Below are 20,986 nucleotides of genomic sequence, written 5' to 3'. Positions count from 1 at the left end.
CTCATGACTGTACGTGTATTATTGACGCGACATTTAAGTCTATCTACCAGCTTTTCGCGGTACGCTGGTGCTACAACAAAAACATTAGAATCACCTCAAACACCGTCTAAAATGCGGCTTAGTCGACTTATCCTTGTTTAAGCTTATTAGACACTTGTCTGTCACGTTTTTCGTTATATCTGGGGGGATAAAAAGACCACATTGAAGCAATTCATATATTTAGATTACGGTGAGGTATATTTTGGTATATATGTATTACGTGGAGATCCTTGGGGGAGGCCTATGCCCAGCAGTGGGCGTCGTACGGCTGATGATGCATGCATGCATGCATATGTATTATAATAAATAGAGTATTTCTTATATTAACTTAAGTTTACTTTAATTAATTCCTTGTCTAGTAAATTTTTGTTTCCTGGCAGTGGGTGCCTGGAAGAAATTGCTCTAGAGCAAAAAGGCCCCCAAGTTGTATTGTATTAAGTTCTGTGCTATAAAGTGTATTTCATTTGATTTGTAATTTTATATTTTCATTGAAACTCTGTGATACTTAGCCCTGTTCGAAGAATGTGGGACTTAACACTACGATGTACTTAGGTGCTTAAGAGATTGACTCGGGCTCAAAGATATCATCAACAAATCTTTTAACATTTTGAATTTGGAACGATTTGTTTTGGGATTTGACATTTCCTTATAGTCTAACTGTACTTAGTATAAAACAAAGTCGCTTTTTCTGTCCCTATATCTCTATGTAAGTACGCTTAAATCTTTAAAATTACGCACCGGATTTTGATGCGGTTTTTTTTAATAGATAAAGTGATTCACGAGGAAGGTTTATATGTATAATAACATCCATTAAATAGTGGCGAAATACTGCTATTTTTGAGGTTTTTAATGTGATGTCGTAAATAATTTATTTTTTTTCCAAAGAAGCCGAAGCCGGGGCGGGTCGCTGGTAACAAATAAATCTTTTATCGCGATCTTTCGAGTATTTTTGCAATTCCAAAATTTTGTAGAGATTTTGTGGTGCGTTTCACACTACAGAAAACGTTATTAAATAGCTTCGATGCTACTACAGTTAGCACTTAAAAGTCTGTGTTCCAAAGCCGTAATATAGAAACCGTTCTGATTTTATCAGAAGCTAGCGGTACTGCGTTATTGCATTTTACTTCTTTTATATTTATATTTGTTTGGATATCCGTATTTTTTTAAAAGATTGTTCCTTCAAATTAAAATTCGTCCCGATCGTAAGCGTTATCAGAATAAGATGAAATTGGTGTGCTAGGATCATACTAAATCTAACCTAACCTAACCTCATCAAGTAGCCATACTTGACAAGCCCAATACAGGTTAGGTCACATACCTCCGAAAGGCATTTCTCGGGAGTGTAGGTTTCCTCACGATGTTTTCCTTCACCACTATGCCCGTTAAAGACGAATTCATAAAAGATCATTGGTTAAGGCCCGTGCCCCGGCACGGTTCGAACCCCAGTTCGAACCTGCGACCGTTCAGTGAGAGTCAAGTATTCCTCCAGTTCGGCTACCACGGCTCTAGTTCTTCCTCATGAAGATTATAGGGTAATAATGTGCCCAGGGTAAACCGGGTCAGATCGATAGTATTAATTTAACAATAACTAAGCCACTCCTGCTGGGCTAACACGCGTATCGTGATAAAATTATCGATCGATTCAATAAATTTTGTCGAAATCGATAAGTTTGTTTTCCCTAACATGCTTTTTTTTGACGTCACTTATTGTAGATTTGCCGCAGATGGCTCTACTTGGCCGGACAAATGGGGAGCGCTGAAGGCTCTCACCTAACCTAATATGTGTGGCACGTGATTCTGTTCGTATTTTGACAGAACGACATGACTTGTTTAGGCTTTAGGTCTTTCGTCCATGTGTGTAAAACTTGTTTTGCATGTTGTGTGCTATAAAGTATATATATTTGTTCACATATTCTTCTTCTATCGTGTGGGTTGTGAGGTGGATTACCAACCCCATCAACCCTGGTGTCAGAGTTATTACTGAGCCGCCATAGGCTCCTGACATGATTCATGTAACGACTACATACTTACATTAGTAAGTAATAGTCGGGACCAACGGCTTAACGTGCCTTCCGAAGCACGGATTATCTTGCTTTTGGACAATCAGGTGATCGATCAGCCTGTGTCCTAACCAAACTAGCACACTCAGACGCACGTACTTACATGCTCTCTCTCTACTAACAATAACAATTATTTGTTACACCTACTTAGTGTCTTTTTGTTTATTTTACAAATACAAATTGATTTATTTGTGAAACACAGGTAGAGTAGGTTGTTATACTTACATAATATATAGGTTAGAGCGCTGTGATCTGCCAGTCGGCGTACAAATATAAATTAAACATTAATATTATAAACGAATTAAACATTAGAATTCTCTACTAATTATACATGCCCTATTATATTTTTTACAGAACCATTTTTTTATTTTTTATTTGTATAACCTCTGCTATGAAGGAGCGAGTCTGCTATGAGTTTCCTGGCACAGGCATTACTATGTTATACAAACAAAAAAAAAGGTTAAGCATAGTAATGTTTAATAGGATACTCCAGCTACTAGTTCTAAATGTACACTATTGTTAATGCAATTTTTTTTTATTTTTATTAACTAGGAATCACAAAGTGATTTTTGTTCACATATTAGCAACAATCGATAAAACGACATAATTATACCCTCAGAATAGATAAAACGACTGTGACGAAATTTTATCACGCTGCGCATTTTAGCTCTGCAGGAGGCGTACTAAAATGATTCTTATTTTTTTTATTTTTTCAAAGATTGTTACGTTAACATCGTTACCAAATTGTAATGTCATTGATACCGTTGTGTGGCCAATAGCGGACGTGCATCACAAAAGATACTCGTAACAAAATAGTCACTCGTGACAAAGTAGTCACTTGTCACTCGTGACCCTGATGATTGATTTTTTTACACTCGTGCTCTACAAGGGACATATAACGGGTTAAGGGCAACAAAAAACGGCTTATTTGAATTGAGATCACAAAACATGCAAAAAGGTCAATAAGTGAATGTGACTAGCATCACCAATCCTGGTGTCATGGTAATAATTGAGTCGCAAGAGGACCCGTGCTCGTGATCCGTGTTTCGGAAGGCACGTTAAGCCGTTGGTCCCGGTTACTACTTACTGCGAGCGACATAGCGAGGAGAACCGATGGCCGCTGGGGCGGAAAGGTTCTAGAATGGCGACCACGTGTCGGACGACACTCAGTGAGGCCCACTACAAGGTGGAACGACGATCTGGTGAAGGTCGCGGGAAGCCGCTGGATGCGGGCAGCGCAGGACCGATCGTCGTGGAGATCCTTGGGGGAGGCCTATGCCCAGCAGTGGGCGTCGTACGGCTGATGATGATGACTACTTACTGATGTAAGTACGTAGTCGTTACTTGAGTCACGTCAGGGGCCTTTGGCGGCTCAATAATAACCCTGACTCCAGGGTTGATGAGGTTGGCCATCCACCTCACAACCCACACGATAGAAGAGAAGAAGAGGACCCTGACTTAGTTCATATAATGCCTAAATACGTACTTCATTAATTTTATAAATAGCAGCTTAACGTGTCATCCGAAGCACAGCATCAACTTTACAGACAGGTGATTCAGCTTTCAGTATCATAAAAAGAACTGTCACAAAGTGATCTCGACAATGTCCCAATGTGGAATCGTACCCGGACCTCCTGACTGTGAGCCGAATGCTTTAACCGCCACACCATGGCTGTTGTTATTAAGGCGATAATCAATTACACACGTGATTTCAAAGGTCAGTGCTCTTTAACAATAGTTTCAAAACAACCCGGCAGTGTGAAATCGGTTATCGGTAATGTGAATGGTTGTCGACCACAACCGTTTTTCAATTTAACAGTGTTATACTGTGAACGATCGGTCGTTGCGATCTCGTTATAAAACGTGCGGTTTCATGTTATTTGAGTTTATTGAAACATTCTAGGTCAATATACTTAGGTAACAACCTTCGTGGTCTAGTGGTTAAAGCGTTAGGCTCACGATCTGGAGGTCCGGGTTCGATTCCCGATGGGGACATTGTCGAAAATCACTTTGTGAGACTGTCCTTTGTTTGGTAAGGACTTTTCAGGCTTGAATCACCTGATTGTCCGAAAAAGTAAGATGATTCCGTGCTTCGGAGGGCACGTTAAGCCGTTGGTCCCGGCTATTAGCTGTAAAAACACCTCCACCCGCATTGGAGCAGCGTGGTGGAGTATGCTCCATACCCCCTCCGGTAGATTGAGGGGAGGCCTGTGCCCAGCAGCGGGATGTATATAGGCTGTATATGTATACTTAGGTAGCAGACCAAGTTGAGTACAATTCGTGATTTACAACAGGAGGATAAACGGAAAATTCCACTTGATATCAACTCGGAATCTGAATCATCCCTCAAAGATTTCGTTACGATGTCACTATCAGAAATCAGAATCATTTATTCAACGTAATTATCATGGATAAACTTGTTGAAGGTCAATGTAACATTTTTGAATTTACGTCATTTCGCAAGGTGTTATGGCTGAGGAGAAGAAATGACAAGAAACTGCAACAGCAACACATCTCCCTTATCACCCTGTATAGATACATACATAGCAGTCAAACCGGTCAAACACATTACCCTCCTTTTTGCTTCGCCGCAGTCAGTAATAAATGCGTAGCTAATGTCAAAAAATTACAAATAGCAATAGATAACTTACATGCTATGTACTATGTAATTAATTGCTCTTACTTTAACATACATACATAAACTCACGCCTATTTCCCACCGGGGTAAGCAGAGACTATAGAATTCCATTTGCTTCGATCCTGACACACTTCTCTTGCTTCCTCCACATTCATCAATCGCTTCATACACGCACGCCGGTTCAGAGTAGATCGTATTGAAACTTTTCTAAGGACATCTCCAATTTGGTCATCGTAAGTCCTTCTCGGTCTTCCTCTGCCAGCCCTACCATCAACTTTCGCTTTATATACCGCTTTTGCAATTCTATTATCCTTTATCCGCTCTACGTGTCCAAACCAACTTAACATTCCCTTCTCAATCCTATTCACTATATCGTCTTTTACACCACATCTCTGTCTTATCACACTGTTTCTCACTCTATCACTCAACTTCACACCGCAGATGCTACGCAAAGACCTTTTTCTACGGCATTGATCCTACTTTCATGCTCTTACTTTAAGATTTGTATAATTATGTATATTTCTAGTGAACGATTGTATTGGAATAGTCTTGTAAATATAATTCTAGAACATTGATAAATAAATAAATAAATAAAAACTTACTTAAAGTAGCATGGAGAATGCTACACCGACAAGAGCGTGGCTCTTGAATAAGTGATGATTTAAGTATATACTTACTAAAAGCATTTTCGACGCGAAAACATTGAAGATATTACCATCAACGGTTTTTGTAACTAAGTACCTACGTATAAATCGTAAACCGATTACTGATTTGCGGGTGAAATTCGACATGAAACAGATTATTATTAAACGAGATTATTGATTTTACACTTTGGTAACATTTCAATGCAGTTTTTATAAGAAAAAAGAGATGTTAGTAAGATGCAGATCTTACATTTCAAAATGAAGGGAAACCGTCAGTTGTTTCTTCACATTAATTAACCGTACAGTTTTCAACACATTTTTTGGGACATTTAAGTAATAAAATGTGAGGCTGATTATGACATTAGTACTTTTGTAATTGTATCTCCGTGTTATGGGCGATAGGTTGAATCCTTATCACCATAAGGTTTATCATATCCAGCTTAAGACATCGTATCAACAGTGGCTGCAAGTTGTCTTTGATTACTTGTGGCTCTGCCCACCCTATTAGGGATTACGGGCGTGAGTTTATGCATGTATCTCCGTGATAGCCCTGTTCAGAGAACGCATGACATGCCACTTAGTGTCTTAAGTTCGAATCCCGGCTCGGGCTATACACCATTGAAATCGACTTTACGAGTTTGAATCCATGTTTGGGCTTGAACTGATATTAGGTCGTTTTCAGGATTCATACCCGGAAAATGGCAATTGGCTCGGCTCTCACATGAGACCTATAAATATATGTATATGAGACCTATAGATAAACTCAGCTGAGACTGCCCTCAAAATCATGCTCAAGTCCCTGTTTTTATATGAGAACTGTCACATTGGCATGACCTTGAGGGCAGTCTCGAAGCTGAAATTAGTTTATTAATACCACTCTTAAACACAGCTGGCGAGGAGTGAGTGTACTATACATCTCTATCTACCCCTTTGGGGATATAGGCGTGTGGCTATATATGTTATAAAAAGAAAAAAAATCTATGGTCACGTTGTAGAACCTCTTCTTTTTTGAAGTCAGTTAAAAACAAAAACACTCACCTTAGAAGACAAGTCAGCTATAAGTTCATTCTTCTCATCGATCTGCCTCTCTCGCTCCAACGCTCGACGCGCGTGCGCCGCGATCGAGTCTCTCACTCTAGATCCTTCTAGCGTGGCGTATGCGGCGACGGCGTCCGCGCATGCGGCGGCGAGTGCCCCGCGACGCAGCGTCTCGCCTTCTTCACCGTCCAGAGATGTCAGCGACAGGTCTGAGTGGAGCCCTGTGGATGAAATTATTCACATAGAGTCTCAGGAATTACGTATGACCACAGATCATAGAAACAAGGGACAAATGCCCTCAGAAGTACACAAGTCCGCATGTCGCCTGTTAACTCACGTGGGAGTGTGACGTATTACTCCTTATTCTAAAACGGTTTTGGCTGGACCGCTACATCGATTTACCCTCCAATAATTGCGTAGTAGGTATTAACATAAACAGCCTATATACGTCCCACTGCTGGGCACATGCCTCCCCTCAATCGACCGGAGGGGTATGGATCATACTCCACCACGCTGCTCCAATGCGGGTTGGGTGTTTTTACGGCTAATAGCCGGGACCAACGGCTTAACGTGCCCTTCGAAGCACGGAATCATCTTACTTTTTCGGACAGTCAGGTGATTCAAGCCTGAAAAGTCCTTACCAAACAAAGGACAGTCTCACAAAGTGATTTCGACAATGCCCCCAAGAGGCTGTTCCAAGTAGGTATTAATAATAGAAGAATTATGGCATTTACGGAATTCGAATCCGCAACTTTAAAATGCAATGTAGGAGTCATCGCAACTTTCCTATTTCATTTCACTAGGCTATTTTTAGCTCAGAACATTGTATTTGAATATTTTTTTCTTTTTACTCAATCCGTCATTGTAGTCAATTTCTCAGGTATAGAATATTTTAAAAAGAAGTCGTCGTTTTAAAGTCGAATATTTTTTTGTCTAATCTTCCATCTCATTGTAATCGGTTTCCCAAGATACCTATAGGTACTTTTGCAAAAAAAAATCGTAGGTTTTTTTCCCTAATCCATCATCGTAGACAATTTCCCAAGTCGAGATGTAACAAAAAGTTCACATTGGTTGCATGTCATTTATGTAAAACATTACATTGGCTTATATCATAACATGATTACGATATCAACACAATGCGCCATTAGGCGTTCCGATTGATTCTCACAGCGTTACAAAACCGAATTACAATTTAAAAATAGTTTTTCTCATGATCTAACAATAGGAAAATCTGGTGAATAATTCGCTTTGACTTTCATATGTACGCGCTTCTACCGTGTGGTTTTTGAGGTGGATGACGAACCTCACTAATCCTGGTGTCAGGGTTATAATTGAATCACCAAAAGCCCCTGAGATGACTCATAAAATTATCATCATCACATTATATCATATAACATCTTTGTAAGAACGATGGAACATCTTACATCGTGTCCTGCGTGCCCGAACACCTGCACGCAGGAGGATCTGATGAGCGCTGCAGATAGCGCCATACCTACTTGTTGCCAAGTTTTGGGCCGGTACTATTTAGTTTATCATCGACACGATAAGAAGATCAGTAAGTACTTAGTAACTGGAACCAAAGGTTTAATGTGCCTTCCGTAGCATGGTTCATCTTATTTTCGGAGAATCGGGTGATCAGCCCTACGTAACTACTTATTTATGGCAATAGTGGTTCTTATTTAAGGCAACCTTAACGGCCTCTCGGTCCAGTGGTTTGAGCGTTGGGCTCACGATCCGGAGGTCCCGGGTTCAAATTCCGGTGGGGACACATCACGAAAATCACTTTCTGATCCCTAGTTTGGTTACAGGACATTACGGGCTGATCACCTGATTGTCCAAAAGAAATATGATCCGTGCTTCGGGAGGCACGTTAGGCCGTTGGTCCCGGTTACTACTTACTGATGTAAGTTAGTAGTCGTTACATGAGCCATATCAGGGGCCTTTGGCGGCTCAATAGCAACCCTGACACCAGAGCTGATGGGGTTGTTAATCCATCTCTCAACCCACACGATAGAAGAAGACCTTTAAAACAGCAAATCCTTATGGCAAATCCGCTACTGGGCGTGAGTTTATGTAAAGCACGTCTACAAATATTTCAACACAACACAATCCTACATATGAAATACCTATTAGCGAATCTTCACAATAGAGATTAAGTCTTAATTTATTAAGTATCAATGTTGCATAGGTCGCTCAAGGCCGTCTGTTGACTATAATAGATTAAGTTTTGCAACGTTCGATTCTAAAGTGCACGATAATTATTTCGCGAACTGTAACTTAAATAAAAGAATTTGGTGGATTCAAATAAGTTAATGTTATATTGCAATAAGTTACCTATACTTACTTAGATCTTTATTTTAGATAATTGCACTTTATAACGCAATAAAACGTTAGGATGGACTGTATACCAACAAGTAAACAGGACCTTAGCCAAGTTGCAAACGATTATGACAATCGACAGTTTTTTTTTTGACGTGTCTTATTGTAGATTTGCCGCAGATGGCATTAACTACTTGGCCGGACAAATGGGGAGCGCTGAAGGCTCTCACCCGGTACAACGTTTAAACAATCGACAGTGACAGTGATAAAAATGTGTGGAATTGACAATAAGGGGACAAGTCAACTTGAGATTTGCGCTTATCAGTAAAAGTGCGCAATGCTAACAACTGTCAAATAGCAAAATACAAAATACAAATTACTTTATTGCACTAAAATAAAAGGAAATATTTACAAAAGACACTTAACTAGATACATGGCAAATGGCGGCCTTATAGCTTAAAGCGATTAGCAATATTACTTTTTAGATGAATTGCCTCAATGTGGCATTTAGGTATCCCCGTATTTTAATTTACTTAAATGTAAACGTGCATATTCAGTAATTTTAGAAACATTCGTTTACGATAACAACTTTACTGAAGATTTTATATTAAACCATAGAATAAGGAATAATACTCGAACTACGTGTAGAACGGCAACTCTCCGCTCCCCACCAGCGGCTGAGCTAGGTTTACCTCACCCCCCTCGGTCTTACTTTAGTCTTTAATATTGTGGGCGCCAGACGTCATACACACAAGTGCGCGTGTACGATAACGTCAATGTGTAGCGTATGTGTAAAACTAGGTGTTTTGTATGAAGTGTCCGGGGTGTGGTTAAATTAAACCACTTTTTGCGCTTCTAAAGTGGACGATTATCAGAAAAACCTTGCCAGGGCCTAGGTCTTGTCGCAAAAACAGCGTCAATTCAGCCATGATGCTTTCACTGTCACTTTCCTTTGATTTCCCATGTCGAAACGATAAAGCGATCTCATTTTACGTATTGTACACGCTATATTGTGTTATAAGGAAGAATTGTTACGTATTTCTTGGTATCATTTAGAGAATGAGTGGAATCGAGCGATGATTTATGTTAGAGTAATTCACGCCTGTATCCCCGAGGAGGTAGGCAGAGAATAATATATCCACTCCAAAACAAAGTTGAATGTGGTTTAGAGCCCAAGCCGAAAATCAAACCCGTGACCCTACGATGGAAGTCACACTTCGGAATAGAGCTATCACGGATTGATTAGAATCACTGACTCATGTTTTGTGAGTTAAGTATTGTTAATAATAATATAATATAATAATAATAAAACACATAATAACGGGTTCTTACCGCGTTTGAAATAGGGATATGAGACTCCCGACATTTCGACATTGTTGCAAGTGCCATGATCACGGGATGACTGATGAGATTGGAGTGGAGTAGGTAGTGGGGGAGGTTATGAGTTTTAATTATGATAATAACCGCGTAAACTTATTATTTATTTATTTATACAGTACTACAGTACAGTGTTTTTTACTTAAAACAATGTATTGTTAATTTGCCTGAGACAGCAAATGGTTGTTCGGATATTTGAAGCGCTGAGGGCCTTTACCCGTTTTTAGCACATATATGCAAGTATTACCCTCTTTCCCTCTGCCTACCCCAATTGGGCATAGAGTTGTGAGCTTATGTTATGTTATTCAAGTAAGTAAATGTTACATAAAACCTACCAACTGTTGGCAAAACCATGAATCCTTTGCGAATAAATGATTGATTTGATTTATTAGTTGTGATAACAAAATCCCAATTGGGGTAACAGCCTCCGTGGTCTAGTGGTTAGAGCGTTAGGCTGAAGATCTGGAGGTCCGGGTTCGATTCCCGATGGGGACATTGTCGAAATCACTTTGTGAGACTGTCCTTTGTTTGGTAAGGACTTTTCAGGCTTGAATCACCTGATTGTCTGAAAAAGTAAGATGATTCCGTGCTTCGGAAGGCACGTTAAGCCGTTGGTCCCGGCTATTAGCCGTAAAAACACCTCCACCAACCCGCAGTGGAGCAGCGTGGTGAAGTATGCTCCATACGTCCTCCGGTTGATTGAGGGGAGGCCTGTGCCCAGCAGTGGGACGTATATAGGCAGTTTATGGGGTAGTCAGAGGTACGATAAGCTGCAAAAGTCCAATCAGTTTCTTGCAAAGTAATACATTAACTGGTTTCACTTAAGACCTTCTGGTTACATGTCGTTTCTGTAATAGACCAATAACACCTACAAAAATATAAATTTATATTATGACAACTAATGGTTCATAATTTCACCACTGTTTACAAATGATTCGCTGGGCTCAGTGACTGAACTTTTGGTCTTTGATTGTACCTCTACATCCATCGCAAGATTAATTACCCACACTTTACCGAGCTTCCTGTTGGACAAGCGTGATAAAAACAACCTACCCTGTACGGTCACGCACGAGCTTTAATATGTATACACTTTGGTACTATGTCACATTAACTTTTTTAACAAATTGAACTGTAAGTCTCACTAAATGTCAAATATGTTAGTGCGACAGAGTCCTAAAGTGGGTACATTATATTGCTCATGACTGTACGTATTATTTATTATATACCTATAAGTATGTATATAAAAATACATCCTCAATCATTGCAGTGTTATTGCAATCATAATAAACTCAAAATGTGAAATGAAACTTGTTTTACAGATATTCCTTACGAAATCAGTGAAACTTATAAGGTATAAATAATAATTAAAAATTAGTAATAAATAAATACTGAACTTAGGACTTATAATAAATAATTACACATTTCGTTACGTTACATAAATAAATATTAAAAAGTGTAAACAGTACGTAATTTACGTAAAATTTATGTCAATGATATTTTTTACGATTTGCGTTTCACCAACAAAAAAAATAAAGCTAACTGTATTTTTAATTTATGTGTTTTACCAACACGCACTGGAGCAGCGTGGTGGAGTAGGTATGTACCACGACCCCGCTGGTTGACTGGGAGGCCTGGGCCCATCAGTGGGACGTATAGAGGCTAATTATGATGTATTTTGTATACTTAATTCATTAATGAGAAAAGTAGATACGACTCAGAGGGTTAACCAATTTAAAATATTCCGCGGGTGAGTTTGCTGCGGATAGAAAGTGGGAGAAATAATTAAAACACATAATAACGGGCAACAATTAAAACAATGTTTCATCATCATCAGCCCATTAACGTTCCCACTGCTGGGGCACGGGCCTTCCCTATGGATGGATAGGGAGATCGGGCCTTAAACCATCATGCGGGCCCATTGATGGTTATTAACGACTGCTAATGCAGCCGGGACCAACGGCTTAACGTGCCTTCCGAAGCACGGAGGAGCTCGAGATGAAAACTTTTTTTTGTGGTCACCCATCCTATGACCGGCCTTTGCGAAAGTTGCTTAACTTCAACAATCGAAGACCGAGCGCGTTCACCGCTGCGCCACCGAGCTCCTCAAAACAATGTTTAAGCGGGAGAAATATTCGGCTCTAGAATTAGAAAATGACAGGTATAGGTAACTTAAGTTAAAATTAAATGGTGTCTACTGGAATCAGTACCATTATGTGTTATAATATAACACATAATATAACACAATAGGTATATAATTTACCTATTGCAAAACACCGTCTGCGTCGTGACTTGGAGATGAGTGAGATGAATAATAACTAACTTGTCCGTGAATGTGACTGCCTTTTTACCCGACTGCGGCGAAGCAAAAAGGAGGGTCATGTGTTTGACCTCTATATATGTATGTATGTCTGTTCCCTCCCAACTTCTAAACTAATTATCAGAAATTGATATATGAGGTGTTCATTGAAGCGCCTTGATTGTCCGGATCTTTGTAATTCCAACCTATCCCAACCTACAAAGAGTTTTCTGCATAAATATCATTTTCGAAAGAATTACAGATGAATATTTTCAATTAGGTTATTCCCATTGCCCTAGTAGCATATTAAACTGGGATTCAAAAATGGGTTCCCACGAAAATAAATGTAGGTAAGTGTATTTATCTTTGACAAACACAACAACAAATCCCGAAATAAAACATACAAGCTGTTAAAAGGTTCGAATTGGTTCGCAATCAGTTCGAACCCCGGTACCACCACAGTTGATACGGCTCACCACCTATCACGTTGGTCTAACAGAAAGCTCGATGAGGTGTGAGTACTTTCATCTTGCGATGGATGTATCTCTGACTACCCCAATTGGGATATAGTCGTGAGCTTATGTTATGTTATGCCAACTAAAAGTACCAGGGCACCAGAATCATGGTAGTGATATCATCGAGTTATGGCGTCTTAGCACGCCACCCGTTGGCACAGGCCGTCACGAGCGTCACGAGGAGCCGCCGAGCGCTCGTCTCACGAAATGTTGGTAAACAGTTAGCTCCAATAACCTGGTTGAACAAAGGTTCCTTATTCATTGCGGATTTTTTTTGAATTTAAAAAAATCCCTCCCTTGAGCCGTGGTAGCCCAGTTGGCAGAACGCTTGCAATAATTGTCAAATAATAATAATTATAATTAATAATAAAATAATGTAATTATTTTTATGTGTTATTTTTTTTTGTTTTTGTAATTGTTAATTGTTGTTGTTGCCCAATGATTGTCGAATTTGTTTTTCGAATACATGTTTGTATCATAAATTAACACGTGCTCAGCGCTGACGGAAAACATCGTGAGGAAACCCACACTCCCGTATTGGTCTGATTATTCTTGTCTAACCTAACCTGTATTGGTCTGATTATCGCTTCGCAGGTTGGAAGATCAGACAGGCAGTCGCTTCTGTAAAAAACCGGACCTGTCAAATCTTCAGGTTGGGTAAGCGGACCCTGTGAAAAACGGAATAGGGTGATGATGAGAAAAAGTCCCTACTTTAGTGTTTTCCGTTTTGATGCGAACAGCAAAGAATTGGAGCTGTCTGTTTTTTAACTCGTTATAATCCTCCACCAACCCGCAGCGGAGCAGCGTGGTGGAGTATGCTCCATATCCCCTCCGGTTGATTGAGGGGATGCCTGTGCCCAGCAGTGGCACGTGTATAGGCTGTTTATGTGTATGTATAATCTGGGAGTCTTCAAGGCTAGAGTGAATAGGCATTTGCTAGGATCGGTTTTTTTTACAAATGCGACTGTCAGCTGACTTTCCAACCGAATGTCATTCACTTGGTCGCACAAATGCGGTAACCAAAAAGGAACTGATAGCATCAGAAAGATTGATCTACAAAATTCCTAACGTACATCGCAATGACTATAGCGATTCATGACTAGTTTTCTTCACCAGCATTCTTTGATAGAAACCGATAACGCTTGTTACGTACAATGTATTTGGGTCGTATTGCAAGTAGAGATATGATCATTGGCACACTTTTCAACGCAGAGACCAATGGCACGGAAAAAAGACGCATCTTGACTTGAAATTCGAGTTATAAAACAGTGAATTGTAGTTTCCTAGGTCTTAGATAAATTATGAAATTCTGATGACTAAATAAGGACAGATGTAAAGGTGACAAAAAACATTGACTTTTTTCTATTTAAGTAACTTAAAAAAGATGCATCTTGAATTGAAATTCGAGTTATAAAAAAGTGAATTGTAGTTTCCTGAGTCAAAGATAAATTATTAAATTCTGATGACTAAATAAGGACAGATGTAAAGGCGACGAAAACATTTCCTTTTTTCTAAATAACTTAATTAAAAAAGATGCATCTTGAATTGAAATTCGAGTTATAAAACAGTGAATTGTAGTTTCCCGAGTCAAAGATAAAATATGAAATTCTGATTACTAAGGACAGATAAAGGTGACAAAAAATATTCCTTTTTCTAAGTATTTAACTTATTTATGAATTTTAATAAAGAAACATGTAATAACAAGTGCGATATTTTGTTAGGTTTCTTATGACGTCACAGGTTGCTTTTTCATGCAAACATAGTAAAGATGTTATGGTTGTTTATATAAAGAGCAATATCGATTGTACAGCGTCGTCATTACGCAAATTGCGACTAAATTCGATCTTGACACGCAGTTGTTTAATGACAAGATGCGCCGCGGGTGTTTTTTACAGAGATTGGTAGTATGTTTACAGAGGTCAATGGTCTTACCCGAGTCATCATCGTGGCCAGTATTTAGCTGCAGTGCCAATGATCGCAGCTGCTTGTAAACTTGTACAGCTTCGCTCCGAAGCCATCCGTCATCCTGGTCTTCTGGCTCAGCCTCCATCTCCGCGTGCAGGGACCTGTTTAAATTTATTTATTTTAAATCACATCTACCCGATTCTTGCAGACTTATACGCCGAAAAGGAAATCAGCACCAGTATACAAATTGCTGTGCTGTGTTGGCTACGCATGCATTGCATTTCTAACTGAAGTTACCTTCTCTCTTCTTCTAATGATTTTATCCCTTGTTGAAATTTAGCCGAATAACAGTTTTCCACTTATCCAGATCTTTTGCAGCCTCTGTAGCTTGCACCCACGATATGGCGAGAGACTGAAGTTACCTTAGTCATAATTATTTTCGTTCCAAACCTAGGATACTGACTTACTTGCTTGCAAGATTGTCCGTACAGCAGTAACTGGGACCAAACTTAACGTGCCTTATGGAGCAGCTTTGATATAGAGACAAATAGACTAACAGAAGACAGACAAACGGTACAAGTTATTTCTAGTAGAAATCTCTTCCAGTAGACCGGGAAATAAAAATAGGTGATTGGATTCAACCTGGAATTGATTGATTACAACTCGAGGGGCTGAAGGACCAGTGCTCCATGAGGAAGACCAGTCTTCAGGTAATTTTATAAGTCAGGTCAAAAATCACTCTGTGATCTCTAGTAGTAGGATATTAAAGGCTGATCACCTGATTGTCCAAAAAGTAAGATGATCCGTGCTTCGGATGGCACGATAAGCTGTTGGTTCCGGTTACTAGTTACTGGTAAGTAAGTAGTCGTTACATGAGTTATGTTAAGGGCCTTTGGCGGCTCAATAGTAACCCCCTGCCGCCAGTGTTGATGAGGTTGGTAATCCACCTCTCAACCCACACGAGAGAAGAAGACTTGGGATATCCTAACCAAACTACCAAGTGATTTTTGTTTAACTTGTCCTCAACTGGAATTGAACCTAGGACTTCTAGGCGTGTTAGTTACCTGCCCGGGTCCGCGGTCTCAGTCGGTTCTGGAGCGCCGATCCTCTCGGCCAGGGTGTCGTGCGAGCGCTGGAGACGCTCCAGCTCTTTCAGGGTGTTGTGGTAGAGGTGCTCCTGTTAAAGAAGTTGGCTTCATTAATACATTAAATATTACTTCACTTTATTTAAGTAAAAATTCAAAGTCAAATTCAACAATATCTTTTTTTCAGTAGGTAACATAGATAAATGACAATTCAAAGTGTATAACAATATTTTGTTTTTTTAAAGAACGTCTAGGGCCCTGCTCCGAGGTTTTTCTTGCAGCTACTTTTCCCCGGCTATACAGGTTGTGGGAAGCTGCAGTTGTTTTAGGCGGATGAGACGTTCGTTATGTAAAAACGTGATATAATGTCGTACCTATATTACGATTTTTTTTATTAAAATTCGTAAATATGTTAAATCGAAGAAGGAAAATGTTTTTCGTTAGGTTTAGATCTGTCATTATTTAGTAAACAGAATTTCATAATTTATCTTCAACCTAGTCACCGACCCAATTGTTATCTATTACTCATTGCACTATAACTACTGAGTGATTGATGTCATTACACTCATTTATTGGCACATGTTACTCAAGACCGATACAGGTAGCAATCACAGCTGCAGACATATATATTTATCATGTTATCAGATTATTAGGTAAATGACAGATAATATTACACACGGGAGATTAGAATCTGAATGTACTTTGCTACACATGTTGGAATGCTATGGTAAATAGCTCAGCATATAATAAGGTATATTGCTTTAGTTACTATGTTACTGAATTTATTCATCATCATCACCAGCCCATTAACGTCCTCACTGCTGGGCACGGGCCTTCCCTATGAATGGATAGGGAGATCGGGCCTTAAACCACCACGCGGGCCCAGTGCGGATTGGTGGTTATTAACGACTGCTAATGCAGCCGGGGCCAACGGCTTAACGTGCCTTCCGAAGCACGGAGGAGCTCGAGATGAAAACTTTTTTTTTCGTGGTCACCCATCCTATGACCGGCCTTTACGAAGTTGCTTAACTTCAACAATCGCAGACCGAGCGCGTTTACCGCTGCGCCAACGAGCTCCTCACTGAATTTATTATCCCATTTAAGACTAAACAAACACAAAACATACAACAGAGACAACAACAACAAACAGACAAACAAACAGAGAGGGTGACCGTGACCGTTACCGTTCTATACGTTCTGACGTTACAACTACGTACGGTTAGTAGTACTAATGTGTATACACTTTGAAACCATGTCCCATTAACTTTTTTGACAAATAAACCATAAGTCTTATTAAATGTCAAATATGATAGTGCGACAGGGTTCTAATGTGGGTATATGATATTGTAGATGCTATGAGTATGAACGTGGATGGATAAAGGGGTAGGGGACGACCCAAGGAAGTGACGGCTGTTAGTTACTCCACGTCATAGAGGCGCCCAATCAGCTCACGACAACAAACACTTCAGAACGCCGATACCGACCCCGCGTGGTCGACGATTTCCCTCATTCAGCTCTTATCGCTATCGGCTCACTAAGGTTAACTAATTCTTTAAAATGTAATCGGCTCAGACGACGCCCTGAGCCGAGGTCCGCGACCACCTGCACCCTCAGGCCAGTTGACAATTTTGTACCGGATGAGAGCCCTTAGCGCACCCAATTTGCTCAGCCAAATAGTTAATGCCATTTGCGGCAAATCTTAAATAAGTCACGTCCAAAAGTATATATTCGCGAATAAATCCACTGAGGCGAATTAGTTTGGCAATGGTTTGACAGTTTTCTTTAACATTTTTAAATGGAAACTTTTAGATTATTAAGCGACTGGTTCACTTACTTCTTCTACTCGAGTCACATTGTCATACTCTATTTTGTTCTTAGCGATACAGAAGAGTCTTTTTCCTTTTGCACAGCATAGACCATACCTAACTTTTCTGGTAACTTAAACCAGAATAGAGAAAGTAAGATACTCCACTTCGACCTTACCTGTTCTTTGAGCTGCCTCTCGAGCGCGACGATCCTGTCGTTGGCTTCATCGAGCTGCTGCATCAGGTTGTCCTTGTCGTGCAGGCTGGAGGTCAGCCGCCGCTCCAGGTCCACCTTCTTGTCTGTCACCATCGCTAGTTCTGCCTTGAGTGACTCTAGGCTGTGCACGTGATCCTGTGGAGGAATTAATGGTTGGATTTAGTACTAGCTTTTCGTTCAGGTCGTTGTCAGCGTGGACTTCGATTATAGCGCGTCACGTCCCTTTACACCCCCTTTTCTTATAAGTCTGCTATCGACTCGAAAGAAGAAGATAAAACTTTCAAAAGTTCTTTTTCAAAGTCTAGTTTATGTTTGCACCACAATTTCATCACATCGGTTCAGGTTCACAGCGTTTAAGCATGAAAGATAACAGACAGATTTACCTACTTTCGATTTTATATTAAATTGCAGTTGGACTAATTCAATAGATCACACGGTCTTGACGGTTCCTTAAAATTATATATTTTTCCATGCTAACTCCCGTTTAATATGGGTGAATATGGGTGTCCATCTGTCAATGTCCACCTGCAAGGCCTAAGCTAGAGTTTGCACCAAAGAAGCGTAGTTTTACGGGTGTCATTGTCAAAAATTGATGAAAGCTCCCGTGAAATTAGTAACTAATTAGTAGAAATTCTCCTCAAAATGACCTGACTTATCTTCTATCGTGGGGGTTGTGAGGTGAATTACCAACCCCATCAAACTTGGTGTCAGGGTTATTACTGAGTCGCCAAAGGCCCCTGACATGACTCATGTAAGTAGTAACCGGGACCAACAGCTTATCGTGCCTTCCAAAGCACGGATCATCTCACTTTTTGGACAATCATGTGATCAGCCTGTAATGTCCTAACCAAACTAGGGATCACAAAGTGATTTTTGATCTGACTTATAAAATTACCTGAAGACTAGTCTTCCTCATGGAGCACTGGTCCTTCAGCCCCTCGAGCTGTGCCATCAGCTGCGCCTCCACAGCTGACGACTCCTTCAACTGCGCCGTCAGTCGCGAGTTCTGTGCAGTCAGTTCTGCTATCAGGCTGGCTTTCTCCTCTTCTCGCTGTTGAAGAAATGTTGGTATTAGTCATTGAAGTTTTATCTGTAATATATCTTACATAACATATGCTTACAACTATATGCCAATTGGAGTACTCAGTCAAGAGGTACATCCATCGCAAGATGACCTAAGTACCCACATCTCACCGAGCTTTCTGTTAGACTAACGTGATAGGTGATGAGATATCCTTCTATAATGGTCGAGCTAGTTGTGTTAGTGAAAACCGCACTAAGATAAATTATACTAACCGCACTAATATAACTTATTAGTGCAAGTCCGGTACCGGAGTTGGAAACTCCACTCCCCGATTGAGAAGCAAGCCAGTGCACCACAGTGGCTTATATGTTTTACTATTATAATGGTGCTACTTCCTGTAGATGCCATCTAATTTTATTTTAAGTTATAGCTGTCATTTTCTTATCCGTTGAAAAAGAAAGGAACGGGTAATCGACAGGCATAAAATTTATAGAATACACGTCACTTTTAAGCACAAATCTAAAATAACCGTCTAAAATTTTTAAATTGGCCAATAACCCGCCAGAATTATGTTGACAGTACACGTCAAACGGTTTGCATACCAGTGACATACCTTTTTGATTCGCCCGGGTTATTCATTCATTTACTCATTCTTCCTAAAATTAAGAGCTGTCAATCATTCGTCTAACTAAAACGTATAACTTAAAGTAAAATTAGGAGGTGTCTCCAAGAATCGGGGCCATTGTTGACACTATTTGGTATTACTTCGTTAATCCTTCAACTATCGTATCTTTCAGGTAAGTAAGTAAGTTCATTATTTTATGTGTTCATTTGATTTCTTCAATGTAAATGTAGTATTCGGAAGACGAAGACCTATGCGAACAAACCACGGGGGATTAAATGCCACATCGAATCAATTAATCTAAAAAGCAATCAACAAAAGCAAGTACCTAAGGTAGTCTTTTAACTTTCATTAGCATAGTGATGTATCAGTCGATATTAGTCGATTCTTGTCTATCTATACACAAAACTTTAACAAAGCTACTTGACAAATGCTTACAAAACATTATAATCACCGAATCTGATCAGAGCGTCAAAAGCAAGCGTGGTTAATCTAACTAAATGGGTGTAACAAGCGCTGCTCTGCAAATTTGCTCGTTATTTCATTGTGTTAGGGTTGAGATGGTGTGTTTGCGAAATAGTTTTTCCTCCGAGTTTGGGAAGGACGTCGGCGGCCGTGACGGCAGATATATTGCGACAGGTTCAGACGAGATCACTTCGGCATGACCATGTGTTTAGTTTAGAAATGCAGTCAGACAGTTATGTTATTCTAGTGGGCTCAATTTTCCGCATGTAGACTCTGAGATGGTCTATTATGCGTGCTGTTGTTGACTATATAAGCCAACCTAACTTCTTCCAGAAGCTCAAAAGCCTCTTGGAGATTTCACAAGCTTCGCAGAGCAACCCGAATCCTTTGAGAATTTGCAGTTTCAGATGCAGATATCAATAGTCGTTATCAGTAGTCGTTATATGAGCCATGTCAGCCTTTAGCGGTTCAATAGTAACCCTGACACCAGGGTTGATGAGGTTGGTACTTCACCTCACAACCCACACGATAGAAGAAGAAGATTTCTACATTAGCATTTTAGAATTTGTCTTTGACCCAGTCAAATATCCTATTATGTTATTGTACTTTTGCATTCACTACCTGCCCAGGCTCAATGCTACCAAATCACCGTCGCACCTTGAAAGGTTAGCAGTCACTTCTGTCAACCTTGTGTCATCCTGTCATTACAGCTGGAAGAGGTGCTATCCTCGACGTATCCGACGGCTAACTAAGTTACACCATGCTATAGAAGGTGTTAGTGACCCCGTAACTAAACCTTTGCGAGACCATTTAGACCATGAGCATGATTCTTAGCTGATATCAAGTGGAATTTTCCGTCGCAAAGGTATGGAGCAAAATTATTTATGAATTTTCCGAAAGGAAACTCCACTTGATATCAAATTCAAATCATTGTTTG

General features: G+C 39.9%; 1 protein-coding gene across 1 annotated transcript in view; it reads right to left on the bottom strand.

Moving 5' to 3' along the window:
• Nucleotides 1–20,986, bottom strand: part of LOC126375874 (bicaudal D-related protein homolog) — a 151,896-nt gene that overhangs the window by 12,498 nt on the left and 118,412 nt on the right. Inside the window, exons 3-7 of the mRNA XM_050022951.1 lie at nucleotides 18,834–18,989; nucleotides 17,900–18,073; nucleotides 15,896–16,008; nucleotides 14,859–14,992; nucleotides 6,420–6,640 (exon numbers count right to left, since the gene is read on the bottom strand). Of these exons, the coding sequence (XP_049878908.1) occupies nucleotides 6,420–6,640; nucleotides 14,859–14,992; nucleotides 15,896–16,008; nucleotides 17,900–18,073; nucleotides 18,834–18,989 (798 nt within the window). The remainder of the gene's footprint in view (nucleotides 1–6,419; nucleotides 6,641–14,858; nucleotides 14,993–15,895; nucleotides 16,009–17,899; nucleotides 18,074–18,833; nucleotides 18,990–20,986) is intronic.

The sequence above is a fragment of the Pectinophora gossypiella genome, chromosome 20 (assembly GCF_024362695.1).
Source record: "Pectinophora gossypiella chromosome 20, ilPecGoss1.1, whole genome shotgun sequence".
Lineage (NCBI taxonomy): Eukaryota > Metazoa > Arthropoda > Insecta > Lepidoptera > Gelechiidae > Pectinophora > Pectinophora gossypiella.
Note: the sequence above shows the minus strand (reverse complement) of the source record. Positions and strands in the feature narration are given on the sequence as shown.